General features: G+C 35.3%; 1 protein-coding gene across 1 annotated transcript; it reads left to right on the top strand.

Annotated features, from left to right (window-relative positions):
* Positions 1-8,172: 8,172 nt before the first annotated feature.
* LOC145100144 (uncharacterized) lies at positions 8,173-9,026 on the top strand. Its single transcript, XM_079037527.1, has 2 exons — positions 8,173-8,266; positions 8,469-9,026. The coding sequence occupies exons 1-2, from the start codon at positions 8,246-8,248 to the stop codon at positions 8,766-8,768; spliced, it is 321 nt and encodes a 106-aa protein (XP_078893653.1). The 5' UTR covers positions 8,173-8,245; the 3' UTR covers positions 8,769-9,026.
* The last annotated feature ends 13,701 nt before the right edge of the window (positions 9,027-22,727 follow it).

Below are 22,727 nucleotides of genomic sequence, written 5' to 3'. Positions count from 1 at the left end.
CTACTTATTTACAAAAACGCCACCTTGCATCTCGACCCTTCATTTTTTTGATCCAACGTTCCACCTTTAGTTGTCGGGTTCTCGGAAAACTTTGAGTTCTCAAATGATCATTCCTCTCTCTCTCTGTATATATATATATATATATATATATATATATATATATATATATATATATATATATATATATATATATATGGGGACTATAGTGTAATTTACCCAAAGCTATAATACTAACGACTAAAAAAAATAAAAAAATGGATAATATGATTGGGTAAAATATGGTTGAATGATGGGAAGAGAATGAGCCGGTTGTCGCTGATGCCAAAAATGGAACAACCTATTTACCTGGATAAAGTGGGAGTGTGTTGTGAGGTGGGGTGGTCGCCCTTAAGACACGGTCTGACCGCCCCAGACCTTATTGATTGGGTTATGGTCCGGTTCAAATTCCCATGGAACTCCCCACATGCTCTTCTATCTCGACTTTTGTACCAAGTTTTGAACTTTTATTCACCATAACTTATTTAACAAAAAAAATAGTAAAAATGATGTAAATGTGGTATCATTATATTAGATAAAAAAATATGGCGAAAAGAAAACAAGTGGCAATATGAGCAGCAGCAAACGGTGAGGGAGCCAGGACGGTTTGACATTTTCAAACTTTTACTTTTTCAAATAAAAGTATAATTTAATTTTATATAATGTTACCAATAAGTATAACTAAATAATTGAAATGGTCAACTTGTAAAAATGATTCACGTTATAACGTTTGTTTGCAGCTTTGATCCTTGAAATAATTACAGAATTTGTTAAGTTTTAAATAGATTACTAATTTATTTTTATGTATTATTTTTATCTATTTAGTATTATAATTAGATTACAGATGAATCCTATCATCTCACTTCCACATTTTCTATCATTTCTTCGGGCCACCCACTCCAAATGCTCTCTCCTTTATTTTAGCCATCGCCTCCTTCGGCAAACCTCATTTTCTTTGGTAAGATTTTGACAAAAACTTTATAGAACTTCATATGCAATGACTAGAACACAAAGACCAACAAAGAAACGTAAATAATAAACTTATTTTCAAATTGAGATAAACCCACAAATGGTTCCCCAAAACCTACAAAAATTATTAATTGAAGGTTAAAGAAGAAAAAATCAAGCAACAAAAAACCTAGATGGACTGAATTCACACAAACCACATTGGATTCCATCCACCTGTAATCCCGTATATGGGAACCTGATTTGCAGCAAGATTTGAGACAACACTTTTGTCAATGGTGGTTTAAGGATGTGGGAGGAGAAGAGATGAGGACATAGGAGTAGTCGTAGCTAGTGACATCACCATATCCAAACTCTCTCATCGTTTAGACCTCCTCATCCCTCACCTAACTTGATTGTAAACTTTCATCTCGGCCTCTCCTCTGTCAAAATGTGTCACAGCAAAAAACTATAAAGTGTTGTTTGTTTTTTTTTTTAAATCTTCAGACCATTTTTTGTTACGCGGAGCATCACACACGTAGCATTTGCCCTCTCGCAGCATTTTGTTTTTTGGAAGGCTTCAAACTACAAAATTTATGTGTGTTCTGCACGAGACATCACTTGACTTGCCTCTTTAGACCTCTTTATCTTTCATTTTTTCCAACTGATATATTTTAGAATTTTGGTATAAATTTTTTTAAAACTTTGATTTTTTTTAAACTTTGATTTGTGGATTTGATACAATTTCTTTTTATAGCTTCCACAATTTACTATAACTTGATTTTTTTTAAATAAAACTTTGATTTTTATTTTTTACCGTTTCTGTTAATAATATTTTCAGTTTCTGTTGCATCTTTTTTAACATGTGTAATTCTCTTACAAACTTTGTAGACATCGTATGCAATATTTTCTTAATTTATTTATTTACTTTTTTTTTATGTTTTTTAAAATTAGATTTTGTTAGAATAATATTGATAGCTTCTTTTACATTTTTTTTGTAAATTTTATGTTTTTGTTTTTTTGACATGTTCTTTTTAGTATTTTTTTTAATGTTTTAAGACTATAATTATTAAAATTTCGGTATTGAGAATTATTTTCAGTTTATTTAAATTTCAGTTTTCTATAGCAGTCTACAGATGTTAAAAAACAAACCTATTTTTTATTACAGACTGCAGTCATTTAGTTCACCTCTTCTGCTGCAGAGGGTTGCAAAAGTGATACAGAGCTGGTCTGCAGACTTCATAAAATTTCACTTCAAAAAAACAATAGCACCTAAGTTTCATTTCACATAGGTTTTATAATTTAAATTGATAATGTCATGCAAGCTCTATTATTCCATGTAGGTTGTGCAACTGGTTTTTTATGTTATTAGATTGTGTATATTTGAGACAATACAATAACTATTAAATATAACACATTTTTATTATTTTATCGGTTTAACAATACAACTATTTACTAATGATTAAATTATTATACCTTTTACAAATTTTTTTCAAAACTATGTATTTCTCAATTATCCGCCTTCATAGATTGATACACAAAAAAGCACAACATAAAATATACGATTTTTTCTGTTTAGTATTTAACTATTTTTTGATCGTTAAACCATTATTCTTTTTACATGTGAAAAAACTCTACTTATCCCAATTACATGGTGTGTAGATTGGCAAACTATAAAAAGAAATACATTTTTATTAATTTATCAATTTGCACACTAAATTATTTTTACAGTAATAAAACTACTACTATACTTTCAAGGAAAAATTTCAGAAAATTTCATTATTTAAAAAAAAATTAGTATAGCATTCCTAATTTTCAGAATCGAAAAAATATCATTTACGCTTTAAAATCATGATATATTTTTATTGTGGATATTCCCAGAACACTAAAACAACTTTGAGTACATGTCTAAAAATAATAAAACTCTAAAGATGTTATAATCAATATATTAGATAAGTTACAGCGTAAATACCTAATGGTCCTAAACATTATTGCAAGTCTTCTCTTCAATCACTCTGCTTCCTACTCAAGTCTTCACCAGTCTAAATATCGCTACCTGTATATATAAAATGAGCGAGTCATGTTGGAAAACCTAGTGAGATACATAACGTTTTCAATCCTACAATGTTTAAATAATTTATAAACCTGGAAAACCAACTACACTACAAGAAAAAGCACCTATAGGGACGAGATCTATAGGGACGACATTTGTCGTCACTATAGGCTACCTATAGGGACGACATGTCGTCTCCATAGAGTTGACGGATTTTTTTTGACTTTTGAAGCTACAGCGACGACATGTTGTCTCAATATGTGAAGCGGGAAATGACGTGGGATTGGCGCGTTCATTAAACATCTGTGGAGACGACTTATCGCTATAACAAATAACAAAAAAATAAAAATGACTTTTTTTTAATAATTCCACGGAAATAAAAATACGACATCGTTTTGGGGATAACTATAGACGCGACTTGTCGTCCCCATAGCTTTCTTTGCCCGGAATAACGAGAGCAACCCCTTCGTTTTGTTCATGCACGCTCAATCAACAATCTCACTCTTTCTCGATCGATCGATCGAATAGGGGTTAAAGCGAGTCGGAACTTTGCACATCGTTTTGGGGATAACTATTGCGACTTCCTCACCTCCCAATCACTGCAAATCTTCTTCATCTCTCTCGATCCCCATGCTAGTTGCCGAAGACCACTGATGATTAGCTTCAACTCCGATGATTCTAACTACCGGCTTCATTTCACCTCCGGTTACAAATTCTAGTGAATACAAGCCTCACTCCGGTGACCTAGGTTAGTAATTCTCTTTTTGAAACTAGAATGTGATTTTCTTTCATAGCTTCTCGTTTTGAAGATGCAATACTGATAAACTGTAACCACATCAACAATTTTTCTGTTGATTTTCCTTCTAGTTATTCGTTATTCAAGTCTGGAGTATTGATTTCTTTGTGGATTTCGCTTCTGCGATTAAAGGTATTTTTCACCCAGATATGTTTGCAGCACCGATTTAGAAGCTCAGAATTTAGGGTTTAGTTTGATGTTGTGCTCAGATAACTTATTGTAACCTAATTTAACCCCATTTCGTTTCCTGGAGAAATCCAATTCCAAATCTTTCAAATGCCAATTCCTTTAACTGATTTTAATTCCTTCCACTTTCTGCAAACCAAACGCCCTCATAATTCCTGATAAACTATACTAACAGCTATCACCTGCAACTAATTTTTGGTCTTGTTTGATTCTCTGCAAAAGAAAAAATGTGCAATTTGATGTGTAGCAAGGTCTTTTTTGACTTTCACTGTCAATGTACCATTGGCATTAATCCTTTGGTCTTGGGTGACAAGGATATGTATGTTATCTCACTTTCAACACAATTGAAAATAGTTAGTTTTGTTAGGTTCAGTAAAACATTAGGAATTTGGCTTATCTCATTAGTCATTAGAACATAGAAAGTTTTTGTAAATGATTAGATTTTAATACTCATTTTCCCCTCATTAAATGCTTTATAAGATAAAGTGCTGAATGGATAAAAGATAAATGATGTTAGTGGGGTTAAGTAGCTGTTTTTGTCTTAATGGACTTAATCTTGACAGAACTTAATCAACAAGAACAAATCATGTTTAAAACATTATTTGGATTCTGGTATTCTAAGGTTAATCTATTGTTTCATTTTGACTTAATACATAAAGAATGACTTAATGTGAAAATGAATATTCATATTCGATTCTTTATTGTTTTTCTAAAATCAGTTGAAAAACTGATGTTGGTGTTAATGGATGATCTGAATTTTGATCTATATGATTTTGCTCCTCCCTCCTGTCGAGATGAACTCTATATACGAAATCAGTTTTCAGTTGAAATCGGTTGAATCAGAATCAGTTGAATCAGAATTTATGCTATGATGGTATCATATATGTACGAAATCTGAATTTTGCTCTTAGTTTATGTAATCAATTTATGCTAAAATCAGTATTGAATTGTAACTAAGTACTTTATTAGATATGCTAACATCAGTGCTGTTTCTTATGTTCTTTATGCATTAAGTGCAAATCGTATTCTCAATTGTAATTGTAAGAATTGTGAGAATTGCTTTTGAACTAAATGGCTTTTGCTATAACTAAGTAGATTCATGTTGTGTTGCAAACATAACATAATATCAAGTAACTAAGATAAATGGAATTCAGTTCCATTCCTTTGTATATTTTTGTTTTTAAATGATAAGTGGCAAAACTACTCGTTTTTAAATGAATATAAATGATAAATGGTTTTAAATATTATAAACAATGATAATTACCCTTTGAAAAAATATGTATTCTTAAAAAGGAGATGCTTGGATTTGAATTCCTTGGGACTTAGAATGAAATGTTGGAATCAAAAAGGATTTTGTGAACTCCAACTGAATTAAATTCCATAGTCTTTTACAACCAAACAATGGAATGGAATTACAAATCCCATGGAATCAAACAAACCAAACACCAAAAAGATTTAATTGGGTTATTTTTGTTGGTTGTTTCTGTTTTTGTAGATTCTTGGTACAGGGTTTATTTTTAGGACAGAGTTTACAGATAACAAGTCACCGAATGGGGTAAGATTCCAATCATTTGCTTGTATAATCTGATTATTTAATTTGTTGCAGAATTTGGAGTAAGAAATCATGGAGCTCGAGTAGTAACATTACCGATCAAAGTTAACTTTTTAGAAAATTCAAGTTTAAAGAGGTAAGAGTTCTTTATTTCAATCATGTATAGTAATTTCCTTTTGTAGGTAAATCCATTTCATCATGTTAATAATTTTCATGCAATAACCTTAACATGTGATGATTCAATAGGGAACAATGATTAAAGTATAATGATATAGTAATCAAATCAATAAAAGTACAATGCTATTTCTTGTTATAATTGGTAGTTTGATCAAAGTATGATATGCAACTTAACATGAATTAAGCACACAAAGTATGTTGAATCAGATCAAATATAAACAACTAGAGATGAACCATTTCAACATTCATAAATGATCTTTTGAATTACTAAAAGTAATTTGTTTAAACTTTCAAGTATGGTTTTTAGAATTAAGTTTCTAGTTTCTAGGATTAATCTATAATATATATTCCCTCATTTTGTTGTACTAGGCTTCAAGTTGTTTAGCTATAATAGAAGTATAATGCTATAAAAAAATAAAGCAATAGAAGTAGAAGTAGAATGCTATAAAAAAATAAAGCAATACAAGTAAGATGATATAATATGAAGAATATGAAAAATAATTCCTAAATAAAAACAAATTAGTTTTATATTTACTATACATACAATCTAATTCTTGATAATCAAACAGTTATGACAATTGATAAGAGTTGGATTACACTGCCAAATCGGAGCTCTCTAGAATTCCTAAAAGGTCTTAGAAACTTTATAGAGATTGCAAAGAACCATGTCGATGGTGAAGGAAAAACATGTTGCCCGTGTAGAGATTGTGCGAATATGTATCGACAAATTGTGACTACAGTTTATGCCCACATACATGACCGTGGATTTCTTCAATCATATCGTATATGGATTCATCACGGGGAGGAATATCCTTCTTCGGATTTAGAAAACATTTGGTTTCCTAAAAACCATACTACAACAACAAATGAAATGTTTGATGTAATAGATGATGTTATGGAAGAGGAAAATACACATGAAGGAAATACTGATGGAGAAGGAATTGGTTTAGACCCAGAATTTGATGCATTGTTTAAAGAGGCCAATACAGAGTTATACCCTGGTTGTAGTTGGATGTCTTCCCTAAACTTTGTAGCAAAACTGATGCACATGAAAGCCATCAATAAATGGACAGACAGTTCCATGGACCAACTTTTAGAGTTTTTAAGAGTTGCATTCCCAAAAGAAAATACGATTCCAGCTTCACACTATGAAGCTAAGAAGAAGCTGAAAAAAATTGGGTTAGGATATCAATCTATACATGCTTGTGTTAATGATTGTGCTTTGTTTTGGAAGGAGAATGAGTCGAAGCAAAACTGTCCTATTTGTAACGAGAGCAGATGAAGGTTTCATTGATGATGATGAGGAAGACAGTGATACATACCCTTCAGAAGACGAAATTATTGATAATGATGAAAACGATGATGATCCTGTAGACACATATTATTCTAGTGATGATTATGATTGAATGTATTGTAATGTTTTTGTATCTTTAATGGATAGTTTTTACAATGTTTTAATTGTTACTTATAATATTTGTTTAATTTATTTTTATTATTTATTTCAATCAAAGAAATGTCGGCACATGTTGCACGGAGCCATGGTGGAGATGGTGGGAATGAACCTCCCCGACATCCACAGAAGATCCCGACATCCTGTGAGTCATGTAAGTAACTTATGATAAAATATGTCTTCATAGTGAATATATTTTTAACATACTAACTTTTCAATTACATGTGTCAATGTAGCAAAGCCAAAGAAAACTCGTATGAATGGACGAAACATAAATTTGGAACGAAAGTTTGATAAAAACAAAGGGCCACTACCACTTGAAATTGAACTTACGGGAAAACAATTTAAGTTTTGTGGAGACAATTACCAAGTTTACATACGGTGTGTCTCAAATAGTGTTGCAAAATTTGTCCCTTTTCACTATCCAAGTTGGAAAGATGTCCCTGCAAAATTCAAAAAAAAAGTTTATCTCGAAGTGCATGTAAGTATACAATATAATGTTTTATTTTTATTTAAATCTTATAATTTTTAGATGTGTAATAATCCTTTCTTTTGTAGAATTATTTTGATATTGAAGCTTTCCGAGACGCACCTTTCTGGAATCAAATGATTCAAGGAATCGACAGTGATTGTGCATCGTGTTACAGGCGTCGGAAAGGGAAGTTAAAAGAACATTTTGATACAGTGGGAGGCTATAAGGATGTGGACTTCGTAAAGAGAAATCCCCCACGGACACAGTCTGAAAAAGAGTGGGGAAAAGTTATCGACAAGCTTTACACAAATGAAAAATGGAAGGGAAAGTCTGTACAAAATAGCGAGAACAGAGGAAAACAACTTTATCCAAGTTCACATGGGAGTGAACCCTATTCCCAAAAACGGTTTAAGGAAGTAAGTTTATTTTTAGTATTATTTAAGGATTTATTAATAGTTATATGAAATCTTAATAATAGTTTTTTTTCCAACCCTATATAGAGAAAAGCAACAGGAAAGGTGAATTATATTGAGGGTTGGAAGAATAGTCACTATAAAGAAGGTCGTGGATGGTGCAACATGCGAGCACAACAAGATTGGGTGAGTAAAAAGTTTATATATTATTATGGTATTAAAAGTGGATTACCTAGATTGTTTATATTGCTATTTAAAAATACATTAAATATATCAAAAGTAGATTGCTATGATAGGTATGATGAAATTTTAGACTTATTGTTCTTATTAATTATAGTTAAAAAAAACTAATGTATGTTTATATGTATGTTTATTGTTTTTTTTGTAGGTTAAAATTGAAAATGAGTATAAGAAAATGTTGGACGAGGTTGGTGGTGATGAATCAAAAGTCAAACAGCTAGAATGCTTGGCTCGTGTACTTGGAGAAAGGAGAGGTCATACACGGGGTGTTGGTCGAAAAGTGAAAAATGTAGCACCTTATAATATCCCGGCTCCTTCAACAAATAATGTAGACCTCAATGCATTTGCTCTTCAGTTGACTCAACAATTGAGTCAACAGTTTAATCAACAAATGCAACAAATGTTCATGTCTCAAAATCCAAACACCCAACCTCCACTGCCGGTTTAATTCAATGTTGATCTCTCACATGTACAACTTCCGAACAGAAAAGTGATATATAATGATGATACTCAAAGTGATGATGCCCAAAGTGATGATGATCAAATGACCGATTGGCCAACTTCTAGTGGATCAAATTAAATTAGGTAGTATTTGTAATTCTATGAAACTTTTATACATTTCAAATGAATGTTTTGGTAAATGTTTTGAGATTGTATTATATTTTAATGTTTTGAGATTATATTGTATTTTAATATTTTGCTATTAAATTTACCGATTTAGCTATTTTGTAAATTTATTGTTTTAAGAATTTAGAAAATTATAGTGGTTAAAAGGAGCTATATGAACAGATCTGTAGAGACAACATGGCCATACCTATAGAGACGACATGTTGTTTTTATAAGGTTATCTATAGAGACGACATGGCACACCTATAGAGACGACATGTCGTCTCTACAGATGTATCAACCACGACGAAACACCGTTGCTATAGGGTGATTGTTGCCCACTCTGTATGCTTCTATAGAGACGATTAGTTGTGTCTATCGCCGCATCTATGAGGACGACGTGTGTCTCCATAGGTTTATCTATGGAGGCGCCAAGTCGTCTCTATTGCTGTATTTGTGGAGACGACAAGTTGCTTTTATAGATGAACCTATAGAGACGACATGTCGTCCCTATAGCTTTACCAAAGGAGACCAACAAATTATTGCGACGAATCAGAATAGGGCGACCTATCGTCACCAAAGGCCACCAATTGCGACGAGTCTTTTTAGTGACGACAGTACAGATCTATTGCGACGGGGCTATAGAAACGAAAGCTATAGGGACGACATGTCGCCCCAATCACCTATAGGGACGACTTTTTGAACCTATAGAGACGACAAATGTCGTCCCTATAGGTCTCGTTTGTTGTAGTGCTATCATATATATATATATATATATATATATATATATATATATATATATATATATATAACATATCTACCCTTGGTACCCATTTCCAACGATCCTCACAGCTTGATTCTATTCGACGAATCCTACAAGATCTAATCCAATGAATCAATATGAACAATGAGCTGACTATGCCGCTTTTGGGATTCTTGGCAGCCAACGAGGATTAATAATTACAACGAATGAGGGGAATGGAATAAATCACATCATCAATATAGTACCCTAGCATGAGTAAGATTTGTACCCAAGCACATAATAATACCTTGACACAAGTAGCACTTAAGACATAGATTTCTATTCTTCATTCCGAGCTTATGCACATCTTGATATAAATCTTAATGGGTTTTAGGAATAACAAAACAAACTTAAAACTCTTAAGTGTGCATGCAACCTAAAAGAAGATCTATGTTTTCACTATTGGGCCTATAACTAAGAGCATCAAAATAAGAACCCTAAAAACCCTAGGTGATTTTCGAAATACACAAGAAAAGGTTTAAGATTACATACCTTATTGTTATTATGGTAAATAACAATTATCCTTGACTTGTAGAAGATTTGGAAGCAAGCACCACAAATGTCGGGCCTCTAGTGGTTCACACCCAAGCTAGCAAGAAGTAGATTATTGAAAGAGGATAGGGGGGAGTAGAATTCTGGCCAAGCCTTGGGAAGGAAGTGATGGCCGAAAATCATAGCATAGGGTCCTGATATACTACAACTAGGAAACCCTAGATAACCCTGATTTGAATTAAATAATAATAATTCAAATTTGGTAGTTATCTAACTTCCTAATTATTCACATGGGATAATCTAGAAACCCTAGATTATCCTCCTTGAAACCGACCACCCTCCTGGTGGAAGGTTCTGGAGCCTTTGGTCAACTATTAAACAATTGCGCTTTATACCATTCACTTTTAATTAATTATATTAATCCCGAAATTAATTACAATTAATTTCTGATTAATTATTAATTAAATATTACTATTTCTAATTAATATATTGTTTTCAAAATATATTAATAAATTATTTATTTCAATTTATTAATCAAATAATAAATCAACCTCTCTCTCCAAAAATCATCATGTTTAATTGCTAGGTTTGAGGGCAACCCAAAAGGACTGTGTTAATATCAATTGAAGTTTATACCAATTATAGGTATAGACTTAGACACCTAATCCAACAATCTCCCACTCGGATAAGTCTAGAACTATAATTGCTAGTATAACTTCCAAATCGATCAAAAAATTGTAGCTTCGAAAAGCCGCTGTCACACTCTAACCCATTCAGTTATGTGTCCTAAGATAAGTGATCATATAATCCTCTGTTCTGCACGATATCATTCAAACATGAGACATGGAATAGAATCAATCTCATTGTCCAATACTTTGTTTCCCAATTTCTGATTTGTAATGACATAGAACTTCTAATCGAACACATCAATTTAGTCTTAGTCGGGCCCAACACTATAAGTCAACACCAAATAACTGAGGGGCCCAAAGATATCGCTTTTTTCGTTAGGGAAAAAGGAAGGAATAAACTTTGACTTATATGTTTGCACCATTTACTCATCAAATCGTGCACAACAATACGTTTTATAAAATCAAGTTACTGATGCGTTTATGTATCATTAATGCACAACTAACTTGTAAAGTACAACTCATATATCTTTGTTTTAAGATCATAAGATATTATCGTTTCAGAATTACTCGTGATAAATCCCATGAAGTAATTCTATGAGTGTGGGTTAATCCAATACTTAAATCTCCATTTCTAAGTACCCATGAACATTGTAGCAATACCATTGTTATGTCTAAAACTCTTTAGACAATATACAATTCAATTAATGATAGTCTTAATTCAATACTTACTTCTAAAAGTATGAACGACTGTGGAGTTTGAATAATCAAATTATTTGCGAAGTAAAACATGATAAAATGAAACACAAGAATAAACAACTGACAAAATATAGTAAACAAAACACATAAATAATTATCCATTATTTTATAACCAAAAGCCAATTACATTTACTCTGTTACAACTTTTAAACTAGCTATCTAACTACTAAAACTAATATCATCTTTCAGACCAATGCTCCTGGAATGCGGAATGTGTTTAGCCCTACTCAGACCCTTTGTGAGTGGATCTGCAGGATTCTCTTCAGATGATACCATTTTCACTATGAGGTGACCTTCTTTTACTCTATGTCTGATGAAATGGTATTTTCTGTCGATATGACTTGATATGCTATGATCTCTTGGTTCCTTTGTCAAGGTAACCGCTCATTCATTATCACAGAAAATTTCCATTGACTTCTTGATGGTTGGCACAACTCCAAGATCTCCAATGAATTTTTTCAACAAAATTTCTTCCTCCAATGCTTTGCTTGCTGCTATGTACTCTGATTCACAGGTAGATTCAGCCACTATCTCTTTCTTGGAACTTTTCCAAGTAACTACTCCTCCATTCAAGGTAAACACCCAGCCAGATTGAGAACAGAAGTTGTCTTTGTCTGTTTGAAAGTTGGCGTCACTATACCCCGTTACTCTCAACGTATCACTACTACCAAGTACTAGGACTCAGTCCTTAGTCCTTCTTAGATACTTGAGAATATTATTAACTTCTATACAATGAGCTTTACCTGGATTTCCCGGATAATGACTAACCATTTTCAAAGAAAAGGACACGTTAGGGTGAGTACATGCCATAGCATACATGATAGATCCTACAGCGGAAGTGTATGGAATCATACTCATTTCTGATATCTCTACATTGGTACTCGGAATCTGAGTCTTAGTCATTTTGGTATTACTCTGGATGGGCAGTTCTCCTTTCTTGGAATTTTCCATACTAAAATGTTTTAGCACCTTTTCCAAATTTGTAATTTGACTAAGTCTAATTAGTCTTTTACTCATGTCCTTAGCATTTTTATCCTCATAATATAGGAAGCCTCACCTAGGTCCTTCATTGTAACATCCCTAAAACACTAGTGTAACTTCATCCAAAAATTGAAAAGCATTTCAAAATAAAACAATTATCAGAGTTCATTCCCAAAATCACATATTGCGAAAAACATGGGTGCATGCGCTGCGATCAAGCCAGACCATTCCCTTTCGAACTGGAAGTACCTGAAACCATAAGTTATAAACAGTAAGCATAAAGCTTAGTGAGTTCCCCAAAAACCACACACCAAACGTATCAAACGATCCATACATATCATACATAAACAATCAATCAATAAAAGTGCTATGTGATAGCCATAGTCTTGCGATTATGCCATGAGCCGCCCCGTGGTCTTCCTTACCAGGCCGGGGCCAAAACCTTAGGTCTTACAGACAAGTGCCAGGAGCCACCTCTGGGTCTTCATGCAAGCATAATAAAGACAGCCAACATACAATCTACACTCCTTAACTAGTTAAATACAGAGTTCAGACTCTGGTCCTACATACAGTTTTCTAGGAGCCGCCTCCTGGTCTTTCATACAAACTGTCAAAGGTTACCCCCGGTTCTTCCTACAATACATAAACCAAATGGGTCGGTATTGGTGCCTTCGACCCATAGAACAGTGAGGAGACTCACCTCGAATGCAGAAGCTCACTGAAAGAAATCCCTAGCTGCTAACCTGACGACCCCTCCGGGCTATTAATACCAAAATAACACCCAATTAGCAATTAGGTTCCAAACTATGATCCATAATCCATACTTGGGGTAAAATGACCATTTTACCACTGACCCAACATGAACCAAAATGGATGCCCAAGCCTAAAACCAAAGACCCAAAACTACAAGATCCATAAAAGCCCATTAATGGTCCAATTTTCCAAATTGGGTCCAAACCCATATGGGCCTTATCCTAAAGCCCAATAATTCCTTTGCCATTAATAAATCTCGGTTAACCAAAAAGGCCCAAAGCAAGAAAGTCACCCAAGGATGTGAAGCCCAAAACCCATCTGATGACGAACGCAAGGCGTACGCTCAGCTACGTTGGCCGTACTCGACGAATTCCGGATCGCTACCAAAATAAGGTAAGTTGGGCGTACCATCAGTTACGCAGGACGTAACCAAAACTTTTCCAAAATCCAAACTACATGTTAATCCGTTAAGTCATTGCATCAAAACCTCAAAAGACTTTCAAACTAAGCTCTTAATGCATAAAGTCAACACTTTTATGCATTTACATGACTCAATGGGACCCAACAACCTACTTAATCAATTAATACCTAACATAATCCAACTAGAACCTGCATGGACCATTCTTAAACATCAAGCAAGCATTTTTATGAACTAGAAACATCAGAAAAGGCAAGATCTATCACTCCAAGCTCCAGGAGTGGCTCAAACTCACAAGAAGAACTTAATACACCATAAAAACCCTTAATATTTCCCTAAACTCAAACTAGCATAAGAGGAAGTCAATATAAGAAATTTGTGAATGAGCTGGAAATGAAGTCAAAAGTCTAGATCTAAAAGTCTTCCTTTGAACCACAATCTAGCACTAAGCACCCTATTCTTGAAAATGAGCAAGAACACACCCAAATGCACACTTAGATCTCTCAAACACTCAAAATGAGATTTGGGTTTCCGAAATGAGGTTAGAAGGCAATGGAGGCTAAGAAATGAAAGAGACTTGAGCTCATAAAGATGCTTAAATAGTGCCCAAACCCTAAAAATTAGGGTTTGGCACTCTGGCCATTACGTTGGGTGTACTCACCCAGGCATGTGCCTTAAGCCATGCACGCATGGGACTGAAACGCAAGCCTTTTCCAATAAGGGCCATTTTTGCCAAAATCTTCAAAATGCCATAACTTCCTCATGTTAGGTCTGTTTCCAACGAGCCTTATATCTACGGAAAGGCGCCGAGAAGACCTAATCTTCTAACAACACATCCAAGCCTTAAAACCACCCAAACAAAACCCAAAATCCATAAAAGACTGAGTTATCAAATTATGATTATACCCTGGGCCTCCAAAGACACCATCAAGCACTTGGATCACTTAAACCATAACACCCACATCCGAAAAGAGCCAATTTCTTTCTTCTCCAAGGCCCTAACCCTCATGAGGACTGATGGTTAGGATGCAACCTCAAACAAAGAAGCAAAATCAAAACCGAGTGTTACAACTCTCCCCCACTTAAATTAGATTTCGTCCTCGAAATCGTTCCTTACTAAGACTAATATCATACCAAACAACTCGAGGAACATAACTGAAAATACTATGCATAAAGCGACCTTCCTAAGACAACTAAACCCAACCGAAACTTCCATCCCGAAGAAAACAAACCCTTAGTCCCCGATGGAAACAATTTCTACCATTCTGAAACCCGGAATCTACATTGGTCTGACTCCCTGACAGACCTCCCACGCTGAAACAACTCCATGCCAGGTCCTCATCGAATAATAGACCAAACATAATAGTTCCAACCCTAAACATCTTGATGCTACCAACAGAAAGAATTCACTGACCATAACCAGATGCAGAATGCCTATACTTAACAAATGGCTCAGATAATCCTTCATGTAGAAGATCCATCCCTGCAACGGTTAGACTCAAATGAGAGCTACTCAACAGAGTCAAATCAGTTACTCTGAGATTATTTAATCTCACTACAAGCGACTTAGCATTTCCCGATCAAAAAGCTACCCCACACACAAGAACCCCATGTCACTACTACTGCCCGAATCATCACACTGCCTCCTAGCTGCTTTCCAAAAGCAGCCGAGACCTCCCTGGTCCCAACTTGTCTGCCAACTATCTGAAATACCAGACTCTCGCCCAGTTGTTGAGTCAAAAGACACTCACACAGTTGCCCCACGCAACTCTTGAAAGAAAACCTTGACTAGCGATAATTACCCGAACCCTCTCGACACCAACCTGATGCTAAACTGAATGCTACAGGACAAATTATAGTCTTACCTCATACCCAGTCTCCCACAACCTACCAATTCCTGATTCTAAACATGTTGTGGCCCTCCCACAGCCTTGCGAACAGCCATCCAAAGAAATCCATGAGCAAATCACAGATTTGCCAGTTGCCACAATCTCACCGCTACACAAAGACCGATAAATGCTACAAGCCACCCCGCAGTCTTACAGCACTTCCCATACTAATTGATTGCTAGTAAATGCTACTGGCCACCTCGCAATCTTACAACACTTCCACCTTTCCATAACCGCCGCCCAAAGCCTTACCGCTAATCTATCAATTCGAACACATCCAGAGTCGAGCGTGCACTCAACCAAACACCCATGCTGAACTCGAGTCATGATTGGAACCCCAAACTGGGTGCCCCGAAGCCTACTATCAAACACCAAGAAGATACGAACCCAATTATGGGAAATTTCCCGAACTCCCAACTCCCTACTATAAAACTTGGGCCATCTTCGTCCCCGACAGGGATGCGAAACTCATCCAAGTTTCACACCTGATTCTATTCCTAAATACCTAAATGATTATACCCCACTTTGATTCGACTAAGTTCTCAAAGCACAGGAGAATTAAATGATGTCTAGTCCTTCTTACCCTCCAATGATCGACCTGTTGACAACCGGCGCTTACCAATGCTAGTGTTCCATCACCAACCATCCCAAAAGACCGCACAACCCCTGAAGACTAGCTGAACATTTCTTGAATCCCAACAACATTGATAACCCCAGATGGTTAAAATGATATCACACTCAAATCGTGAAGTCCAAAGGATGGATGCTCCAACCAAAACCTCAACAATAGAACACTCCCCTTGGCACCCTTAGGAGTCAGACCAAAAGGCCCAAAGCAACAAAGTGGCTCAAGGATGCGAAGTCCAAAACCCATCTGACGACGAACGCCGTGCGTACGCTCATCTATGTTGGGCGTACTCAACGTATTCCAGATTGCGACCAAAAGAAGGTACATTGGGCGTAACCAAAACTTTTCCAAAATCTAAATTACGACTTAATCTGTTAAGTCCTTGCATCAAAACCTTAGAAGACTTTCAAACTAAGCTCTTAATGCATAAAATCAACACCTTTATGCATTTGCATGACTCAGTGGGACCCAACAACCAACTTAATCCATTAAGACCCAACATAATCCAAATAGGACATGCATGGACCACTCTTAAACATCAAGCAATCATTTTTTTATTAACTAGAAACATCAGAAGAGGCAAGATCTATCACTCCAAGCTCCTAGAGTGGCTCAAACACACAAGAAGAACTTAATACACCATAAAAACCCTTAATCTTGCCCTAAACTCAAACAAACATAAGAAAAAGTCAAGATAAGAACTTTATACCTTGAATGAGCTGGAAATGAAGCCAAAAGTCTGGATCCATAAGTCTTCCTTTAAACCACAAGCTAGCACCAAGCACCCTTTTCTTGAAAATGAGCAAGAACACACCAAAAAGCACACTTAGATCTCTCAAACACTCAAAGTGAGATTAGGGTTTCCGAAATAAGGCTAGAAGACAATGGAGATTGAGAAATGAAAGAGCCTTGAGCTCATAAAGATGCTTAAATAGTGTTGAACCCCTAAAAATTAGGGGTTTGGCACTCTGATCATTACGCTGGGCGTACCCCCATATTACGCTGGGTGTACTCACCCAGGCACGTGCCTTAAGCCATGCACGCATGGGACTGAAATGCAAGCCTTTTGCAATAAGGGACATTTCTGCCAAAATCTTCAAAATGCCACAACTTCGTTATCTTAGGTCCGTTTCCAACGAGCCTTATATCCATGGAAAGGTGGTGAGAAGCCCTACGCTTCTAAAAACACACTCAACCCTTAAAACCACCCGAACAAAACGCAAAATCCATAAAAGATCGAGTTATCAAATTATGATTATACCATGGGCCTCCAAAGACACCATTGGGCACTTGGATCACTTAAACCATAACTCCCACATCTGAAAAGAGCCAATTTCCTTCTTCTCCAAGGTCCAAAGGCTCATGACGACTAATGGTTTGGGCGCAGCCCTGAACAAAGAAGCAAAACGAAAACCGATGGTGTCTTTGACATATAAATAGGAAGGTTACTATACTCCCACTAAGAAGGTTACTATACTCCTACTAGCTTTGACATATACACCGGGCTGATATTCACTTCTGTAGAAGCCAAACTCTTTGACCTTCTTGTCGAAACAAAGATTCCATCTAGGAGAATCTTGTTTCAACAAATAGATGGATTGCTCAAGCTTGCACGCTCTATTGGGAAACTTTACATCAACAAAACCCTTTGGGTGACTCATGTAAACATCCTCAGCCAACTTCCCGTTGAGGAAAGTAGTTTTGACATCCATCTACCAAATTTCATAGTCATGAATGACAACTATGGCTAGCATGATCCTGATAGATTTTATCTTAGCCACTGGTGAGAAGGTCTCGTCATAGTCAACCCCTAGGGTTTGAGTAAATCCCTTCACAAGCAGTCGTGCTTTGAATGTGTAAACATTACCATCCATGCTAGTTTTCTTCTTAAAGATCCATTTGCAACATACTGTCTTCCGACCAAGTTGTTGATCAACCAAATTCAAAACTTATTTGTCATACATGGACTTGATCTCGCTGTCCATTGCCTCTTTCCATTGGTCTATATCAGAGCATGTCATTGCTTCCTTGTAATTAGGAGGTCCATCCAAATTTACCAGTGTACTATCACTGATAAACGTATTACCATATGTAGTTATATGGAAACCGTAGAAATCAGGTGGCATGCAAACCTTACTGGAATGCTTAACAGGTAATGAATTGTCAACATGTCTAATTGAAATCTCTTCCTCTGGTTGAACCCTAGCATATTTAGAGGTTCCTTCATCATTTGATTCTTGAATCTCTTCAAAGGTTAATGGTACTCCCACTATCCTCTTTGCATATGATCTCTCTCTCTCTCTCTCTCATGAAAGACTCCTCTTCATGCTACAAAGACCACGTTCACACTAGGTTTGTAAAACAAATATCCAAAGGACTTTTGTGGGCAGCCGATGAAAATACATCTCTCACTACGAGGTTCAAACTTGTCGTGAGTATCTCGTCTAACGAAAGCTTCACAACCCCAAACCTTTATATGTGATAACGAGGGAATCTTCCATATCCACATCCCGTGAGGTGTTTTGACAACCTTCTTAGTTGGGACAAGATTATTAATATGGGTGACAGTTTCTAAGGCATACCTCCATAATGAAATTGGAAGAGAAGCTCGACTCATCATGGAACAAACCATGTCCAAAAAGGTTCGATTGCGCCTCTCAGACACACCATTAAGTTGTGGTGTCCTAGGAGGGGTCAATTGTGAAACTATTCCACATTCCTTGAGGTAGTTGTGGAACTCGGTACTAAGATACTATCAGCCTCTATGTGATCAGGGCATCTTTATCTTCCTGCCCAATTGATTCTCAATTTCATTTTTAAACTATTTGAACTTTTCAAAGGTTTCTGATTTATGTTTGATTAAGTAAATATAGCCATATATAATATAATCATCTGTAAATGTTACATAAAATTGATTTACATCCCTTATAATGGATCTGAAGGGCCCACACACATCTGTGTTTATAAGGTCCACCTAACCTTTACCTCTTTCAGAAGATCCAATGAAAGGTGATTTTCTCATCTTAACCAAAAGACAATATTTGCATGAATCATCCGAACTTAGGTCAAATGATTCCAACACTCCATCCTTTTGGATTTGGGCGATGCGTTTCTTGTTGATGTGTCGAAGATGACACTGCCACAAGAATGCTTTGTCTATACCATTAGACGAATCAATCTGAAATAAACTATTGCCTAAATTGTCTACACATATCATAGTTTCATACACACCATCACAAGTTAAAGCTTCAAAATAAAAAATACAATTTTTATAAGCAGGAAGTGAACCATTAAAATCATTAAAAGAATATCTGAAACCTTGTCTGAACAATGCATAAAAAGAAATCGTGTCATTTTGGATGAGTAGCAACAATTTATTAAATCCAAACTAACACCATCACCAAGCACTAGACTATAAACTCTAATCTTGGTAACAGTTGAAGATCGCATATTCCCCATGATCAGGTTCATTCTACCGTGCTCCACCTCTTCACTTCTTCTTAGCCCATGAAAAGCAGAATAAATATGAAATCACCATCGTGTATTAAGGACCCAAGAACGATAAGATGATGAGTTATTAGATAAAATAGTGTATATACATGCAGAATTTGGCTACACCTTTCCATCTTTGATATCTTGCAGATACTTCGGGCAGCTTCGTTTCCAATTCCCCTTGTCGTTATAGTAAAGCAGATAGCCTCTTTGGAGTAAGAAGAGGGTGGGTGATCAGAACTAGACTTTCCTTTTGATCCAACTACTGGATGACCCTGCATGAGACTTTCCCTTCCAGTTTTGCTTGGGAGGACCTTTCCTCTTTTTACCCTTTTCCTTGCCCACTGGCTAGGACGGTAGCCCTAGCAGGAGTGGAGGCAATACTATTTACCTTCATACATGTTTCAGCTATTAGCAGGAGGTTATGCAATTGAGCCAAGGTGGTGTCACTATTGTTTAGATGATAGGTCAAGATGAACTTAACATAACAACTTAGTAAGGAGTTCAAGACTATATCAATAGCCAAATCCTCATCAAAATGCACATTAAGCCTAACAAGGCGCTCCATGTAACATTGCATTCTCTGTATGTGGCCTCATACATATTCTCCCTCTTTTATTTTGAACGCCATGAGGGACTTTACCGCCTTGTATTTTTCTTGACGAGCTCGCTTGTGGTACTTCTCCACAAGGTCCTTGTTTATCTCATACGTCCAGTAATCCTCATAGAATCTTTGCAACTCAGGGATCATGTGACGACCATGATGCAAACAACTTTTGTCGTATCATTGTAGTGCCTCTTATAGGCGGTTAATTCTTCAGGAATGGACTTCTTTTCGTCAATCTCATTTAGTTCTTTATCAAGGACATATTCCTTGTCCTCGAAACGAAGGGCCATTTTCATGTTCTGCATTCATTCGTTGTAACTGGTGCCATCCAATGTCACCTTTGAGTAGATGTTCAACAACGAGAAGTTTTGATTGAAGGAAGAGGAACCATAATCATCATTTGGAGTAGACATCTATAAAAGGAAGGTAGTATTAGTTAAATAAGAATAATCCTTAATATAGAAACCCAAAAAGGAAATATTAAGGCTAGGATCAAACTATATAATTCACATCTTAGAAAAGGGATGTCGTAATTGTCCACATGGGATAATCTAGAAACCCTAGATTATCCTCATAGAAACCGTCCACCCTCCTGGTGAAAGGTTTTAGAGCCTTTTGTTCAACTATTGAACAATTACACTTTACACTACACTTTTAATTAATTCCATTAATCTCGAAATTAATTCTAATTATTTTTGATTAATTATTATTTAATTGTTACTATTCCTAATTAATATATTATTCTCAGAATATATTAATAAATTATTTATTTCAATTTAATAATCAAATTATAAATCAACCTCTCTCTCCCTCTCTCTAAAACCATCATGTCTAATTGCTAGGTTTGAGGGCAATTCAAAAAGACTGTGCTACAATAAATTCAAGTTTATACCAATTATAATTATGTGTTTAGACACCTAATCCAACAAAACTACCCCAATGTCAAAATTGACCGGTTTTATAGAATACAAAAGTAAAGTGGAAAACAATTAACAATTAATAGGGTACATACATCATATAAAAAATCTATGTCATACACCTTGATGACAGCATACAATGAGCAATTAAACCTACTATAACCCTAGTGTAATTGGAAATTACCAAATGTAGAGTTACATACCTATTGATTTGTTGTAGTAAACAAATCACTTCAATCTCCTTGTAGTGTAGGTTTTGGAAAGCTTAGTACCAAAAGGATGATGCCTCTAATGGATCACACCTAAACCCTAGAACTAGAAGACAAAAGGAGAGATTAAGGAGGAGATTTTAGGCCAGAGTATCTTCCTTGGAAGTGTATCCACAAAAATTAATGTCCTTGCGGTCCTATTTATGGTTTTGGTAAATATTTATGGTTTAGGTAAATTAGGAACAAAGCAAAATTTGAATGACTAAATAATAGATTTAATCTCTAGTTCAAATCATGTCCTTATTTACTACCAGGAAGCTTCTCGAAACCCTACAAAGGCTCCCAAAACCGTCCACCTTGATGGTAGGTTTTAGAATTGCCTTTTCTTGCTCAACTATGAAAAATTACAATTCACCCATTGCACCTTTAGTTAATTCTAATTATTCCCAAATTATTTCCAGATTAATTTTGATTAATAGTTAATCGATTCTAATTGATTTCATATTAATTTATTAATCATATAAATTTTCTATTTCTAGCTAATATATTAATCATATAATATATTCATAAATCATTTCCTCATAATTTTCAATTAATTTATTAATCATATAATATTCAAATAAATCATCCTCTTTCTATAAATGTCATTCTAACCAAATTCTAGTTATGAGGAAACCCCAAAAATATTTTGATTCTTATTACAAGAATATACCAATTTAGTTACTAGTTTAGACGCCTTAATCCAACACAAACATAATTTGAACTAAACATCCTTTGTAAATCTTATCTTTTCACTAGGGAAGACTATATGCTTAAAGTCAACATCCACCACCTACTCTGTTAGGCAACTACTACAAAATACCCTTTAATGACATGCATTGCGTGTCATAAAAACCATAGATGACATGCAAATCCATGTCAAGGAAGGCCTTGTCATAAAGGAAGACGACAAGCTTTTGTGTGTCGTAAACTTATGACATGCATATATGAAGCACATTACATGTCAAGGAAGGTCATGACATAAAGTAAGACGACACGCATATGTGTGTCATAACCTTAGCATGCACATTTATGACGCGCAATGCATATCATTAAATCCCATGTCATAAATGAATATGGCATGCATTTGCGTGTCAGAAATTTAGCGTCCAAATAAAGATACTCATTTAAAACGTGCATTTATGATATGCATTTACCACATTTATTTACGTTTAATATAGAAATAAAT

The sequence above is a fragment of the Lactuca serriola genome, chromosome 4 (genome assembly GCF_051521515.1).
Source record: "Lactuca serriola cultivar US96UC23 chromosome 4, Lser_US96UC23_V15, whole genome shotgun sequence".
NCBI lineage: Eukaryota > Viridiplantae > Streptophyta > Magnoliopsida > Asterales > Asteraceae > Lactuca > Lactuca serriola.
The sequence above is the reverse complement of the archived record's forward strand: the minus strand, read 5'-3'. Positions and strand labels throughout refer to the sequence as shown.

Coding starts and splice junctions, on each gene's coding strand:
- LOC145100144 (XM_079037527.1), top strand. CDS start 8,246: ATGCGAGCACAACAAGATTGG. Junction 8,267..8,468: donor TGCGAGCACAACAAGATTGG/GTGAGTAAAAAG, acceptor TTTTTTTTGTAG/GTTAAAATTGAAAATGAGTA.